This window comes from Mercenaria mercenaria, unplaced genomic scaffold (genome assembly GCF_021730395.1).
Source record: "Mercenaria mercenaria strain notata unplaced genomic scaffold, MADL_Memer_1 contig_4166, whole genome shotgun sequence".
In the NCBI taxonomy this organism is placed as follows: Eukaryota; Metazoa; Mollusca; class Bivalvia; order Venerida; family Veneridae; genus Mercenaria; species Mercenaria mercenaria.
In genome coordinates, this window is record NW_026462375.1 from 37,550 (window position 1) to 54,604 (window position 17,055).

The 17,055-nt window shown below is 33.0% G+C and overlaps 1 protein-coding gene across 1 annotated transcript; it reads right to left on the minus strand.

The window, feature by feature from the left end:
• Positions 1-14,649: 14,649 nt before the first annotated feature.
• LOC128553673 (uncharacterized) lies at positions 14,650-15,832 on the minus strand. Its single transcript, XM_053534849.1, has 2 exons — positions 15,468-15,832; positions 14,650-15,311 (listed from the first exon to the last, which is right to left on the minus strand). Exons 1-2 carry the CDS (start codon positions 15,805-15,807, stop codon positions 15,145-15,147), a joined length of 507 nt encoding a protein of 168 aa, XP_053390824.1. The 5' UTR covers positions 15,808-15,832; the 3' UTR covers positions 14,650-15,144.
• Positions 15,833-17,055: the final 1,223 nt, after the last annotated feature.

A 17,055-nucleotide genomic window follows, 5' to 3' on the forward strand; every position in this document is an offset into this window, starting at 1 on the left:
CCAATTGAAATTTGAATCTTAAATCATTTAATCTCATGAGGGTATATAGATACAGACTTATAGATGAAGAGGTCACCTAGCTGTATCCACCTTCACTTTACAAGTGATATACAATTTTCTAATAGTTTGCTCAGTGGAAATCATGCATAACGCCCAGGTTTATAGCTAGCTTAGATGTAAAGATACCTAGACCAGGAGCTTGTCGAACTTTCCGTTCAGATGTATAATAATAGATATGATTGAGACTTGTGTATTGTATCGACCATCTTCACTTTACAAGTGATATACAATTTTCTAATAGTTTGCTCAGTGGAAATCATTCATAACGCCCAGGTTTATAGCTAGCTTAGATGTAAAGATACCTAGACCAGGAGCTTGTCGAACTTTCCGTTCAGATGTATAATAATAGATCAGATTGAAACTTGTGTATTGTATCGACCACCTTCACTTTACAAGTGATATACAATTTTCTAATAGTTTGCTCAGTGGAAATCATGCATAACGCCCAGGTTTATAGCTAGCTTAGATGTAAAGATACCTAGACCAGGAGCTTGTCGGACTTTCCGTTCAGATGTATAATAATAGATCAGATTGAAACTTGTGTATTGTATCGTTTTATACAAATCAATGGTGTGCCTTAATCAGTTAAATTTATTTATGTCACCAATGTCTGATCTATTATTATACATCTGAACGGAAAGTTCGACAATATATATTTTGGTGGGACATTTGCCCCCCAGGACATTTTATCCAGATGGGGGGTGGGGACCGGGGGTCCGGACCCCCTCTGGAAAATCTTTAAAAAAGGAAAGAAGATAAGAAGGAAAGAAAATGTTTTTCGCAAAAGGCAACATTAGGACTGCATGCAAAGTATATGCGGCTGCTGCTACATACGACCCCGACATAATTCATATTATTTATCTAAAAGAAACTAAGAATTTTACCTTCAAGAAAGCTTGATTTTATCATTTTCGCAAATTTAACAGGTTAGTCCATAAAACTGTCCCAGAATGCAAAAAATGAAGTGCCAAATTGCAAAATTTCCAGGGCGGGTGGGGGGTGGAGGCAGGGGATCGGACCCCTCTGAGAAAATTGGCTGTGTCCGTGCATGGTCACTATACCTGTCCAGTACTGGACATTATGGTAAACGCTTCATTCCTGCACAAATGACAATTTCGCAACTTTTGTCCGGTTTGTACAAATTTCTGGCCGCGATAAACCATTTGACTTGTTCTATCACTGGAATACCATGCCCTAGACACATGACATGATACTATTCAGTCACATTATACTGACACTGGGCTGACTAGACCTATTAGATCTAACAAGGTAAACATGCTAAATAGGTAAGCAATAGATAATGGCGGAAAGAAAGAAAATCCTAAATGTTTCCAAGTAAAAGTGGCATTTTCATGTTTTATGTAAGCCTGTTTCTGTATTTATTTCATGCCTCACATTCGGATAGCAATATCCAGGCGATTTATTTTCATATATAGAGATGTGAACAAACTTATTTTACACATGTTGTCATACTTACATTTTAACACACAGTGTGCAAGATATTCCATACTGTTGACCTGTCAGACAAAAACTCTTTCTTAGAAAATAAATGATCCCTACTTTTCTTGTTTTGTGGTTTATAGTTCATTTATGAACATAAGGTTCATAATTCATTTTTAAAATAGGCCTGGCGGTATGTGTGACAGCTCTTAGAAGATTATATTATATACAGGACATATAGCAAATTCATCAAAAAAAAAAAACACCTACCTATTAACTGCCCCAACGCCTAACGAGGAAGCTACAAGTACCTGTACCAATTTTATAAGGATAATTATTCACTAGGAAAAGTCACGTTTAAAAAAACGCAGACCTCTCTAACCGTGGCTTTTTAGCAGTATATGCACGGATGCGGGCACACACAAATGCAAAGACAAAAGATATAGGAACACAGTGGGGCACCGCCTTGGAACGGTCATTGGCAAACACTCCTGTGTTATTTATGCATATACATGTACTCTCATTCTTCATCTCTAAGTCTTTTGTCAATCTGACTAATTTAAAAGTACTTTATCTTCTAAACGAAGATCTGAGAATGACCCATTCACATACGTCTTCTGTATATTTTGGATTTCCGATATTGCTATTTTTATTTTCGCAAATTTATTTTTATTTGAACCAATCAGACAACTTGTTTCAACAGGCATTTAGCTGAACCATCAAAATAGCGTCGAATGTCAAAGGGTGAGAAAAATGTGCAGTCAGTCCGGGGTTCGAACCCGGGACCTCTTGCTTACAGGGCGAGTGCCCTACCGACTGAGCTAACCGGCTGTCTTACACCTTACGTGACCAAGTCCGTACCATGACATATGATTTCTCAAAACACGAGGGCGTAGTCGCGATGTGGTCGTCATAAGAATTGTAAAGATGAAAAACCCAGGCTAAATACAGATTTTTTTAAACTTCCACTTTCACATATAAAATGTTGTAAGTAAGGCTCTGATTGGCTAGCGGAAGCGTAGTCAGAACGAGGCTATCAACATCACGTCTTCAGATCCTAAGCGTAGCGTAACTGGAGATGCACTTTAGTCAGATTGAGTCTAACCGTGTCCCTGTAGCAGTATATGTACGTATGTGGGCACACACACATACAAAGACAAAAAATATAGGAACACAGTGGGGCACCGCCTTTGAACGGTCAGTGGTAAACACTCCTGTGTTATTTATGCATATACATGTACTCTCATTTTTCATTTCAAAGTCTTTTGTATGCCTGTCAAGGCTAACACTGACAATGCTAATAGTGGCCTCCATTTTGGTTTACATATAATATAGCAACGTAATTTCTATGTGAAATTCGTTTCATTAGGTATATTTTACCTTTTAAAGGTCCTTTTTTCTCTGATCTGTTGAGTAACATAATGTCGATATCATAACATCTGAGTTTTATCAGCCTATTAATATTGCACAAAATAAACGTTTATAAGGAACCCTACATCATATAATTTCATTTGCTTTTCAAGAATCATTTATGTGTTTGAGGGCTCCATTAGCCTTATTTTTGCCTGGTGTTTAATTGGAAACAGTTGATACAAATGTAAATGAGGTGTGTCGTGCTGTTTTTGTTACTTTTGACATTAGACAAGCAAGTTATTTTGAAGTTATAAAACACTTTTGACATTTCTGAAAATTTGGGCATTTTTTTATGTACATACCAATTTCTTTCCATTTCTAGTCGTATCAAATATTTTATAATCCAGAATCAGTATAGGTATCAACTTCGCTTTTATATTTGTAGTAAATAATACATTTATTTAGTTGATTATTCCCCCTCTAATTCACGTAATTCAAAAGCAAAATGAACAACTTGCATCTTCAGTGTTTAATTCTCCACTTAACTAGTTGCTTAGGAGAGTCGCCTTGGCCTGCAGGTCGCTGTGGACGACAAATTTTGATCTAAGAAGGGATATACCACAACTGTCGAATCGCATGTTCTTTACAAAGGAGCAAAAGCTTCTTAGTGTTTCTGTCTTGTATCCATAACCATTAGCTTGTGATAGGCTTTTTCCATATGCTGTGGGTCGTTTCATGTTTCTGGTGACTCGCAATGACGTGGTAGACACCTACTTCTCGAACACTTGACAAGTGGAGTTCTTGAAACAATTCCAGAGTTTTGGGATAAAGTTTTGGAAATAGGTCCTTTAGGTTTAATGTGTAATTTTGTTTTATTTTCCGCTAAAACATTTTGTTGATCAGAAATTCATATCTATTCTGTTTAGTGTAGTACCATTATTTTACACCCATCTTATTTAGTGCAGTTGAACCCATTTAATTGGGTCTCTTAGTTTCAACACATTCGTCTGGGTTATTTTTGTGGATTTGATTTGTATATATAGTATTATGTATGTGGTATCACATTGTCTCTTTTTACCCTTCTTAGAGTGCAGTGTACATTTGTATATGACATCGTGTGTTATTTTAAAAGCAGTATATTTATTTAAACTGAAGAGATATTAATAAACATTAAAAGCATTATTTTAGGTCACATGACGAAATTTTATTTTTTCCCCGGCGCAAATTTTGCACCTGTTCTGCTTGCAAGGGTCAGTAAAAATCGAATATCTACAAGAAAAATAAATGCTGAAAACAAGCGTATGGCATACAATTCCACTTCTCTTTAATTTGCAGCATAATGTTATGACTGACTTGTCGTAAGTCGAGAAATATATACTATAATGTACAATGCGCGACTACAATTGCACCCAGATACATACTCGAAAAATATATCACTATTCTATGAAAAAAGTAACTTTAAAACAAATTTACTGCGGCACTAAAATCTACATTTAATTTATAAAAATCTTAAAAATGTACATAGAGCTAAACATCTTTTATTACTTTGTTCAGGGAGACATGTTATAGATATTTGATATTCGATAAGATACTTATTAAACGTCGATCATTAAACACAAAATCTATGGACTATATAAAATGATACTTTATTATAAGATCTAGATTGAGATTTGAGATTGATTTGAGATTGAGATTAGAGATCGAAAAACTAGATATAAAGACTACACAAAACTAGACATTAAATGCTCAAAGAAATAAATCATTTTTAAGACTTTTGGCCTGATTATAATATCATTTATCTCCACATCTTTCTTAAACGGCCTTTTAATATACATATGATATCAATGTAAACAATGTAATAGTTTTAAAATCCCCTGATTTTCAGGCGAATCATTATACATGTATATACATGTATGGAGCTTGGCCGCAGGTGTAATAACAGCGCATGAGCGCTAAAACACGTTTACTCTCCTGTTAAAATACCCCCTGAAAACGACATTTAGATACATGAGGATGTTGAGAACATGAAACTTGCCAAGATGTAGACCTTACTTTCAGAAAATGTACACTTTAGTCTATATAATTCCTCAATATGTGATGAATTTAACGTTCTTTTTGAATGTAGGTTTTTTTGATTATCAAATACCTAAATATTTATTATCCTATTGAAGTATTCTACAGACAATAAAATTTTTATCTATGTTTTTATTTTGAAATTATTTTAATGTCTTCTTGCTTCCCTAGACGTTTAAAAGTTGGTGATTTTTTTATTATTTCTTTATTTGCCGTGTCCGTGGTATTTCCGGACGCGTGCGGAAGCGCACGAACCCGCCCGAAGTTTAGCTGCCGATGATACAGAAAATATTATTATTGCAACATAGTATTAAGTGATAATAATAGTGCGGGAATAATTTCAGTTATATTAAGGCGAACCATAGTTTTTGGGAATTACAAGCTTACCGCAAAAGAAATGTTACAGGGAAACATGCTGACGTATCATGTTAATAAAAAAAAAAAAAGAAAGACATGATGCACGTTGCAACTATATATATTTCTTTCTAAACCACCGTCTCGTATTTTAAAGATTCGTTTAATTATACTTATACCCCTTAGTTTAAGTTTTAACCATAAATATGTTATAAAGAATTTATATAATGCAACATTTGAGTAAATTGTTTTCGGAGCCTCTGAAACAGACATATTAAAGCGCTTTTCGATAGTTGTTTATTACCAATTAACATTTTTTTGCAAGTTTATTGCTTATCAACACCTTTTTATTAGGGGATTAGGGACGATCAGGTCTTTTTATTACACAGATAATAATCTTCTCGGTGACTGCGTAAGAGCATTTTGAAAATTGTAACATGTTTAATGAACGAGACTTAAATACACAATAAATATTTTGTTTCATTTTCAAGTACAAATGTTGTTAGATACATAAGATAATGGGACAGTGATTGAGTATTTACTTGTATTTTTAATTGTTCGATATTAAAGTATAGATATATAGAACACGTGTTAAAAGTTCGCCTAAGAGTGAAAATATTATAGTATAGAAGATTTGTGACAACATTGTGAAAAATTGTCGTTTATTAATTTATTAGTTTATTCAAAGAAGTATAAAATACATTTTTAATTTTTTATAGCTCTTTGGTTTATTGTCTCTCCTGAAAATTATTATGTACTTTCTCTGCTCCATATTATATAATGCTTTCACTTGCTGTAGGCATTGTATTTATGCAATAAATAGAAATTGAATTGAACTGAATGTACGCACAGCTAATCTCAAGAAGGTATAGCACGCGCTAAAAGATATGAAAAATCTGTAACCCCCTGTTCATATAGTAAAAATATTCGTGATAGTTATTATGAATAACCTTTACACTACATCGTGTCACTTTATCCTAAATCTTTTCTAAAAGACTTTTTTCTATGGTGTGCTTGTTTTATTCTTAGGTTTTCCACTTTTTATTTTAAAAATCTGACATTTATTAAATCAGTCAGTCAGTCCCTTTTGAGAAACCTTGAGAAGTCATAATTCGCACCTACTTTATTACACAATGACTGGCTCGGGGGCAAATAGGTCACACTTCCAATTAACAGGCTCTGGTGTCATAAAAAGATACCTTTTACATTGTCAAGTATGTTTGCTAGTTTGTTTTTCTGTTCATTTTTCATCAGTGTGTGACAATATGTTTTTCAAATGTTCATTACAAAGCAAAATTAATTTTAACAAGTTAAATATGATTAATAATAATAATAAAAAACGCATTTCACATCCATTTATAATAACTGAAAATGAAATTGTCAAGTTTGTAAGCACTTTTAAAACAAATTTTTTTTACCTGCTTTCTATTTTGTAAGATAATAGTAGTTTCATGTACATGTATGTTATGCTCGCCTAATATACATGATTTTGTGTATTTATATTTGTTTTTATGTCTCACTTTCTGTAAAATATAAAGAAGATAATATAGTGTTGATCATATTTTCATATACTATGCCAAAGAAGTATAAAACACTTTTTTATAGCTCTTTGACTATGCAAAATAAAAGAATAAATAACGTGGTGTCTTCTTTTTTCCGTTCCGTATTTTACATTATTGAAAAACAGAATTAAACCAAGTTGATGACTATATTTGCTGTTGTTGTTTTACCGGTACTTAAAATTGGTGTAAAATAAATCACCCTTCCCACTACGTTTTTACAGGAGATCTCTAATCTATAATCCTTGTTTTAAGCGGAGATAGCCGAACCATAACCATCTAAAAAATATCCGATAGTGATCGATATTTAGCTAGACGGTCGAAGGGAGACAACAAGGTATAGCGTTGATGTCAATAAACAAGGAAAGATAATAGAATCGATTTTTGCCCAATTCTTCAGTATGAATTGTCGTAAGTCGAGAAATATATACTATAATGTACAATGCGCGACTACAATTGCACCCAAATACATACTCGAAAAATATATCACTATTCTATGAAAAAAGTAACTTTAAAACAAATTTACTGCGGCACTAAAATCTACATTTAATTTATAAAAATCTTAAAAATGTACATAGAGCTAAACATCTTTTATTACTTTGTTCAGGGAGACATGTTATAGATACTTATTAAACGTCGATCATTAAACACAAAATCTATGGACTATATAAAATGGTACTTTATTATAGATCTAGATTGAGATTTGAGATTGATTGATACATGTATGGAGCTTGGCCGCAGGTGTAATAACAGCGCATGAGCGCTAAAACACGTTTACTCTCCTGTTAAAACATCCCCTGAAAACGACATTTAGATACATGAGGATGTTGAGAACATGAAACTTGCCATGATGTAGACCTTACTTTTAGAAAATGTACACTTTAGTCTATATAATTCCTCAATATGTGATGAATTTAACGTTCTTTTTGAATGTAGGTTTTTCTGATTATCAAATACCTAAATATTGCAAAATCCAAACATCCACTGCAGCGTTATTATTATGAGCATAAATTGTCATATTATTCCAGTGTATAATAAATTATTATTGTTTATCAAGAAAATTGCTGGGGCATTTATTTAATAACCAAATGCCTTTTACACACATATACTATTATGTATCAATTCTTGGAATATGATTTTTTTTAAAGTATTTAAGGTGATCTCCCGTTGTTTTATGTACAGTATATAGATTTGTGTTTGCATACCATGAGTCTTGTAATTTTACAGTAGTTATTTGTCTCTTCTTGCAAATACCTTGACCTGAGATGTATTTGTACTTTTACACACCTCACAACACCTTCTAAACAGTATGTTCAACAAGACCCGCATAGATGTTAATAGCGCTTTGAAACATAATTGACAGTAAATTGATAGTTATATACACATGTCCATAATTATTAAATCAACCAATCAAATTAAATTACCATTACATGTGATTAAGATTGTGTTCAATTACATATTACTTTTTAGTTTCATGAGACAACGTAATTTATTGTAATGAATTACAATTACATTTTCATTTACCCCAGGTATGCTTCAGATACAATTGTTTTCTGTCAAATCGTCAAAGAGTACACACGTCGCGCCCGGGTATCAAACTCGCGACATCTTTATTCAAAATACTGTGGTCAAATTACTGAGTTAACTTGGCAGACTTGCGAGTAACACTTGTAGCGATACATACCTCCGGCGAAACTCTAAATTGTTCGCTTGACTTAGCGGATACCCCAATACAACTTGTTAAAAACTGAGTATTATTAATGAAAGGCTTTCATCATATCCTGTGAAATATTCTGTCCATCATATCTACTTTGATGAGAAAAGTTGATGTTAAACCTCTGAATTTTAAGCTTCTCGATGAGAACATGCCATAAATGGCGCTTAAATATTATTAAACCAGCAAAAGTGTCTATATATAAACAAAATAACTCGTCAATGGCTTTTTCACATCAAAGTTTAATAATACCAGGGTTATTTATCATAACATTTAAGTTGATCGACAATTTAGAAGTAGGTTATAAACGTCTGGCAATGAATCAACCAATAAATGTGACTTCTTGCTGAAATATTAAGGGATATACCTGTTACACTTTAGTGTAATAAAACGTATGAATACAACAAAAGTATTGATACGCCATAATTAAAGCATGCATCGTTTATACTTCTTACTAATTTTATTTGTAAGTGTTTGGATATTTGAGTGCTCACTGGCATCGCAAGGTACTGTATAATACTATAAAAAATGTTTGAAATCAGTCTTATCCAGAATAAAGACTTTTCTTATTGTTTGTTCATATTAAGATTACGTTTTTGACACATTGTTATGCTATGAACCTTCTACAGTACTATAACTTGTCATTTGTACTTGAAATAGTTTTCACAAGAATGTAGTTTCTTGCAGAATTTGAAAAAAACTTTATTTTCTTCTTGGAATTTAGGACAGGTCAAGATATATTCAAGTTCGATGATGATATTAGTTATATGTTTTCTTAAGATGTATGTATACAACTGCACAAATACATTGTGGTAAACACTGGATGATATATGTTGGTCCAGTTATCACTGAATTTTAAAATTATTCCAAAGATATGAGTTTTAATGCAGTGTATTTATAGAGTTTATTTTTATAGTCCAATCGGCATATTTCATTTGAATAACCTTAGATGCTACGATGTTATAGAGAATATTTTCTTTCGCTGCAATTTAGATTTGCAACCTAATCATAATAAAGGTTAATTGTTCGACACGTAAAAAATATTACATTTTAGAATGCCAAGATACTTCGCCTGCTGATATTGCTTTTATTATTGATGGCTCTGGGAGTGTTGGCAGCGAAAATTTCTACCGATCCCTGTATTTTATCCAAGAATTTGTAGACGCTTTCAATATAGGCCCGTCAGCAACACAGGTGGCACTGATTGTCTTTGATAGCAGTGCTAATGTGAAGTTTTACTTTAAACACACAAAGACGCAACAACGTTAAAATCAAGTACAAAATAATACACGGGTATTCTGTGGCGCGTCATTAATGTGTTAGTTTACTAGTAGTAAAAGAGTATTTCAGATAACCAAAATAGTACGTACGTTGTGGCTGCTATACTTGATTTCGCTGCCAACACTCCCAGAGCCATCAATAATAAAAGAAATATATCAGGCGAAGCATCTTGGCATTCTAAAATGTAATATTTTTTACGTGTCGAACAATTAACCTATATTAGGATTAGGTTGAAAATCTAAATTGCAGCGAAAGAAAATATTCTCTATAACATCGTAGCATCTAAGGTTATTCAAATGAAATATGCCGATTGGACTATAAAAATAAACTCTATAAATACACTGCATTAAAACTCATATCTTTGGAATAATTTTAAAATTCAGTGATAACTGGACCAACATATATCATCCAGTGTTTACCACAATGTATTTGTGCAGTTGTATGCATACATCTTAAAAACATATAACTAATATCATCATCGAACTTGAATATATCTTGACCTGTCCTAAATTCCAAGAAGAAAATAAAGTTTTTTAAATTCTGCAAGAAACTACATTCTTGTGAAAACTATTTCAAGTACAAATGACCAGTTATAGTACTGTAGAAGGTTCATAGCATAACAATGTGTCAAAAACGTAATCTTAATATGAACAAACAATAAAAAAAGTCTTTATTCTGGATAAGACTGACTGATTTCAAACATTTTTTTATAGTATTATACAGTACATTGCGATGCCAGTGAGCACTCAAATATCCAAACACTTACAAATAAAATTAGTAAGAAGTATAAACGTTGCATGCTTTAATTATGGCGTATCAATACTTTTGTTGTATTCATACGTTTTATTACACTAAAGTGTAACAGGTATATCCCTTAATATTTCAGCAAGAAGTCACATTTATTGGTTGATTCATTGCCAGACGTTTATAACCTACTTCTAAATTGTCGATCAACTTAAATGTTATGATAAATAACCCTGGTATTATTAAACTTTGATGTGAAAAAGCCATTGACGAGTTATTTTGTTTATATATAGACACTTTTGCTGGTTTGATAATATTTAAGCGCCATTTATGGCATGTTCTCATCAAGAAGCTTAAAATTCAGAAGTTTAACATCAACTTTTCTCATCAAAGTAGATATGATGGACAGAATATTTCACAGGATATGATGAAAGCCTTTCATTAATAATACTCAGTTTTTAACAAGTTGTATTGGGGTATCCGCTAAGTCAAGCGAACAATTTAGAGTTTCGCCGGAGGTATGTATCGCTACAAGTGTTACTCGCAAGTCTGCCAAGTTAACTCAGTAATTTGACCACAGTATTTTGAATAAAGATGTCGCGAGTTTGATACCCGGGCGCGACGTGTGTACTCTTTGACGATTTGACAGAAAACAATTGTATCTGAAGCATACCTGGGGTAAATGAAAATGTAATTTTAATTCATTACAATAAATTACGTTGTCTCATGAAACTAAAAAGTAATATGTAATTGAACACAATTTTAATCACATGTAATGGTAATTTAATTTGATTGGTTGATTTAATAATTATGGACATGTGTATATAACTATCAATTTACTGTCAATTATGTTTCAAAGCGCTATTAACATCTATGCGGGTCTTGTTGAACATACTGTTTAGAAGGTGTTGTGAGGTGTGTAAAAGTACAAATACATCTCAGGTCAAGGTATTTGCAAGAAGAGACAAATAACTACTGTAAAATTACAAGACTCATGGTATGCAAACACAAATCTATATACTGTACATAAAACAACGGGAGATCACCTTAAATACTTTAAAAAAAAATCATATTCCAAGAATTGATACATAATTGTATATGTGTGTAAAAGGCATTTGGTTATTAAATAAATGCCCCAGCAATTTCCTTGATAAACAATAATAATTTATTATACACTGGAATAATATGACAATTTATGCTCATAATCATATCACTGCAGTGGATGTTTGGATTTTGCAATATTTAGGTATTTGATAGTCAAAAAAACCTACATTCAAAAAGAACGTTAAATTCATCACATATTGAGGAATTATATAGACTAAAGTGTACATTTTCTGAAAGTAAGGTCTACATCATGGCAAGTTTCATGTTCTCAACATCCTCATGTATCTAAATGTTGTTTTCAGGGAGTGTTTTAACAGGAGAGTAAACGTGTTTTAGCGCTCATGCGCTGTTATTACACCTGCAGCCAAGCTCCATACATGTATATACATGTATAATGATTCGCCTGAAAATCAGGGGATTTTAAAACTATTACATTGTTTACATTGATATCATATGTATATTAAAAGGCCGTTTAAGAAAGATGTGGAGATAAATGATATTATATTCAGGCCAAAAGTCTTAAAAATGATTTATTTCTTTGAGCATTTAACGTCTAGTTTTGTGTAGTCTTTATATCTAGTTTTTCGATCTCTAATCTCAATCTCAAATCAATCTCAAATCTCAATCTAGATCTTATAATAGAGTACCATTTTATATGGTCCATAGATTTTGTGTTTAATGATCGACGTTTAATAAGTATCTTATCGAATATCAAATATCTATAACATGTCTCCTTGAACAAAGTAATAAAAGATGTTTAGCTCTATATGTACATTTTTAAAAATTTTATAAATTAAATGTAGATTTTAGTGCCGCAGTAAATTTGTTTTAAAGTTACTTTTTTCATAGAATAGTGATATATTTTTCGCGTATGTATTTGGGTGCAATTGTAGTCGCGCATTGTACATTATAGTATATATTTCTCGACTTACGACAATTTCATAACATTATGCTGCAAATTAAAGAGAAGTGGAATTGTATGCCATACGCTTGTTTTCAACATTTATTTTTCTTGTAGATATTCGATTTTTACTGACCCTTGCAAGCAGAACAGGTGCAAAATTTGCGCCGGGGAAAAAATAAAATTTCGTCATGTGACCTAAAATAATGCTTTTAATGTTTATTAATATCTCTTCAGTTTAAATGCTGCTTTTAAAATAACACACGATGTCATATACAAATGTACACTGCACTCTAAGAAGAGACAATGGGATACCACATACATAATACTATATATACAAATCAAATCCACAAAAATAACCCAGACGAATGTGTTGAAACTAAGACACCCAATAAAATGGGTTCTACTGCACTAAATAAGATGGGTGTAAAATAATGGTACTACACTAAACAGAATAGATATGAATTTCTGATCAACAAAATGTTTTAGCGGAAAATAAAACAAAATTACACATTAAACCTAAAGGACCTATTTCCAAAACTTTATCCCAAAACTCTGGAATTGTTTCAAGAACTCTACTTGTCAAGTGTTCGAGAAGTAGGTGTCTACCACGTCATGGCGAGTCACCAGAAACATGAAACGACCCACAGCATATGGAAAAAGCCTATCACAAGCTAATGGTTATGGATACAAGACAGAAACACTAAGAAGCTTTCGCTCCTTTGTAAAGAACAAGCAATTCGACAGTTGTGGTATATCCCTTCTTAGATCAAAATTTGTCGTCCACAGCGACCTGCAGGCCAAGGCGACTCTCCTAAGCAACCAGTTAAGTGGAGAATTAAACACTGAAGATGTAAGTTGTTCATTTTGCTTTTGAATTACGTGAATTAGAAGAAATAATCAACTAAATAAATGTATTATTTACTACAAATATAAAAGCGAAGTTGATACCTATACTGATTCTGGATTATAAAATATTTGATACGACTAGAAATGGAAAGAAATTGGTATGTACATAAAAAAATGCCCAAATTTTCAGAAATGTCAAAAGTGTTTTATAACTTCAAAATAACTTGCTTGTCTAATGATAAAAGTAACAAAAACAGCACGACACACCTCAGTTACATTTGTATTAACTGTTTCCAATTAACCACCAAGCAAAAATAAGGCTAATGGAGCCCTCAAACACATACATGATTCTTGAAAAGCAAATGAAATGATATGATGTAGGGTTCCTTATAAACGTTTATTTTGTGCAATAGTAATAAGCTGATAAAACTCAGATGTTATGATATCGACATTATGTTACTCAACAGATCAGAGAAAAAAGGACCTTCAAAAGGTAAAATGTACCTAATGAAACGAATTTCACATAGAAATTACGTTGCTATATTATATGTAAACCAAAATGGAGGCCACTATTAGCATTGTCAGTGTTAGCCTTGACAGGCATACAAAAGACTTTGAAATGAAAAATGAGAGTACATGTATATGCATAAATAACACAGGAGTGTTTACCACTGACCGTTCAAAGGCGGTGCCCCACTGTGTTCCTATATTTTTTGTCTTTGTATGTGTGTGTGCCCACATACGTACATATACTGCTACAGGGACACGGTTAGAGAGGTCTGCGTTTTTAAACGTAACTTTTTCTAATGAATATATATCCTTATAAAACTGGTACATGTACTTGTAGCTTCCTCGCTAGGCGTTGGGGCATTTAGTAAGTAGGTAGTAAATAAATTTGCTGTATGTCCTGTATATAATAAAAATCTCTGAGAGCTGTGACACATACAACCAGTTCCATCTTAAACTGAATTATTAACCTTATGTTCATTAATGACCTATAAACCACAAAAAATAAAAAACACTTGACACCAAGAAAAGTAGTGATCATTTATTTTCTAACAAAGAGTTTTTGTCTGACAGGCCAATAACATTATGGAATATGTTGCAAACTGAGCGCTATTTCTCTTCAAACTGGTTTGCAACACTCTGCCATTCTTGGTTGGGGTTTGGTACCTTTAAAAATAAAGAAAAAAACATTACATTTCAGGATTCACAGACTGGAGATGAGGAAGCTGAGGAGAGAGACACTGAAGACACCCAGATCCCAAAACCAAAGAAGCATAAGTCTGGACCTGCAGCAGCTATGGCAGAGGCTGTGAATGTTCTGTCTGAGATAAGAACAAGGTTTTCACAGGGAACATCAAGAACAGAGGATACTAACACAAACGATGAAGACACAGTTTTTGGAAAATATCTAAAAAACGAATGAATTACGGAAAATCAGAGATCCTTTTCTAAAGAATAATGTTCGTTTGAAGCTGCAAACTGTAATTTTTGAAGCACAAGAGCAAGCCCGTTCTACACCAAGCATGACAACAGAACGCCAAATGTGGAGACCTCAGGTTGCAGACAATATGTCACCACAGGCGACAGGAATGAGAAAAATTTCTAGTTTGCTTTCTGTTCATGGGAATGAATCAAATGAAAGTTCTCAGCAATTATATTCTGCTACTTACGCTAACTTGTAAATCAAAATTAATCAGACTCATATATTATGTAATACGCAAAGAATAACATTTAAATGAACAACTGAAATTCGTTACCTTGATATAGGTATTTCTAAGAACATTGTATATTGCTTGGCAAGTTTCAGGAATTATTTCAGAAACAGTTGTCGCTGGAACTCTGTACAAGTATTGTAGTGTTGCATAACTGTCACCTGAAAAAAGAGCAAAGTTTCGTAATCTCCTTTATAATAGTAAATTGCAAATCGCTGTATCAAAATATCAATAAAAATGAAGATAAAAAGGAAATGTTTTATTGTACTGTAATGATATGCACTGGTATCAGTTTAGAATACGAATATTGTTTTTACCTGTTGCAAGATAGCGTAGAGTCAAAGCTAGTCGCTCAGCTGCAGAAATAGAATTCCTCATAAAGGTATCTTTCTTCTTGATCAATGGTGTCACCAATTCTAACAGCTCAGTAAAAGTATCTTTATCCATTCTCACAAAATTCTTGTACGACCTTGGGTCTTCCTGCCTCAGTTCCTGCATTAGTGCATGGTAAGCTCCGTATTGTCCTCTACGTGCAATCCAAGGGCGAACCCATTGTCTACCTCGTAAACGATCTCTATGTTGCAGGTTAATTGCCGACATAATCATAATTACACACACAATTGCAATAATTCCATCTACATCCTGTATGGGATCCATTTTGGAGGGAATATTTTTGGAGGTAAACTCTGTGATTTTTAGGGAGTGGAATACTCTCTGCATGTGAAAAGTGTACAATTTTAAAATTGTACATCTTTGAGATAATTGGTGTTGTACAACTAAAACCTATCGTCTGTACACTGCATTTTTTTTCGAATGAGAAATTTCGTGAATGAAATTCCATAATAATGTTTCATTTATGTATAGATTTAATGTTGTTGTTTACATGTTTTTATCATTGGTGTTAGATTTTTGAAGCAACCCGTAAAATATTTCTTCGTTACTTCTTTTTTGTTGTGGGCCTACTTTGCGATGCATGGCTCTATTGCTGTGTTTGGGGTGTTTTGTGCTTCCTGGAAATCTACCCTTACCTTTTATCGTCTAATGATTTTTATTCGATCATTTGAAAAAAAAGTTACATTAAAACAGATAATGATACTCGTCCACTAACTTATTTCTACAGGTGTTACACGTATTAAGGTTTATTGGTATCCTTGTTCAATGTCCAGTTTCAACGGATAATCTATGATTTCGCGTGATTATTTTTTCTGTGACTTCTGGAACTTGCATTGTCTATTCTGATTCCGCTATTTGGAGTACCGACAGCTGCTACTGGGGACTTAGGAATAGTGGGTTCATTGACACGTGCCGCTTGTTCTACCTGTGTAACATTTCCCAGGGGTAGACTCAGTATTGAGGGAAGTTTCTTAAATTCATCTACATTAATTGCAGTATTTCTTACTTTGTTATCAAACTTCATTCTATTTCTACCACTAACTACCCTTTTCAAGTTTGCCTGAACACTTCTACTTAAGGAACATAGCCTGTTTTCTAGTCCTTCTGTTGCTCTGATTTTGACATGTTTCAAGTGTGCATTGATTTCTGGTATAATAGGGAGCAGACAAGTACGTAGGAACTTTCGAGTCAAGTTTAGTGTTACATTTCTACTTGTTGAAGAAGAACAAATTGATAGGTTCACATCTTTCAATGGAGTACTTTCCATGTTGATAGCAGGGTGATATCTCGATATCGGAGAGAGTAATCTCCAACATGCATTACTTCATTTTTACTCGGCAAACAAAACAAAAACAGGAATTTATTAAATAAATTAGAAAGTACAGCTGCAGTGGATGTAGAGCCAGTCTACACCATTTAGTTTTTAGCATATTTATATAACAAGAAAAAAAAAACAACTTCATGGCTCCATATAATAGACTCGCTGGTGTTGCTATCTAGTGATAATGAAAT

Excerpts from the sequence above, each read along its gene's own strand:
- LOC128553673 (XM_053534849.1), bottom strand. The coding sequence starts at position 15,807 with ATGGATCCCATACAGGATGTAGATGGAATTATTGCAATTGTGTGTGTA. Across the intron at positions 15,312-15,467 it reads TCTACGCTATCTTGCAACAG|GTGACAGTTATGCAACACTA; the intron begins GTAAAAACAATA and ends CTCTTTTTTCAG.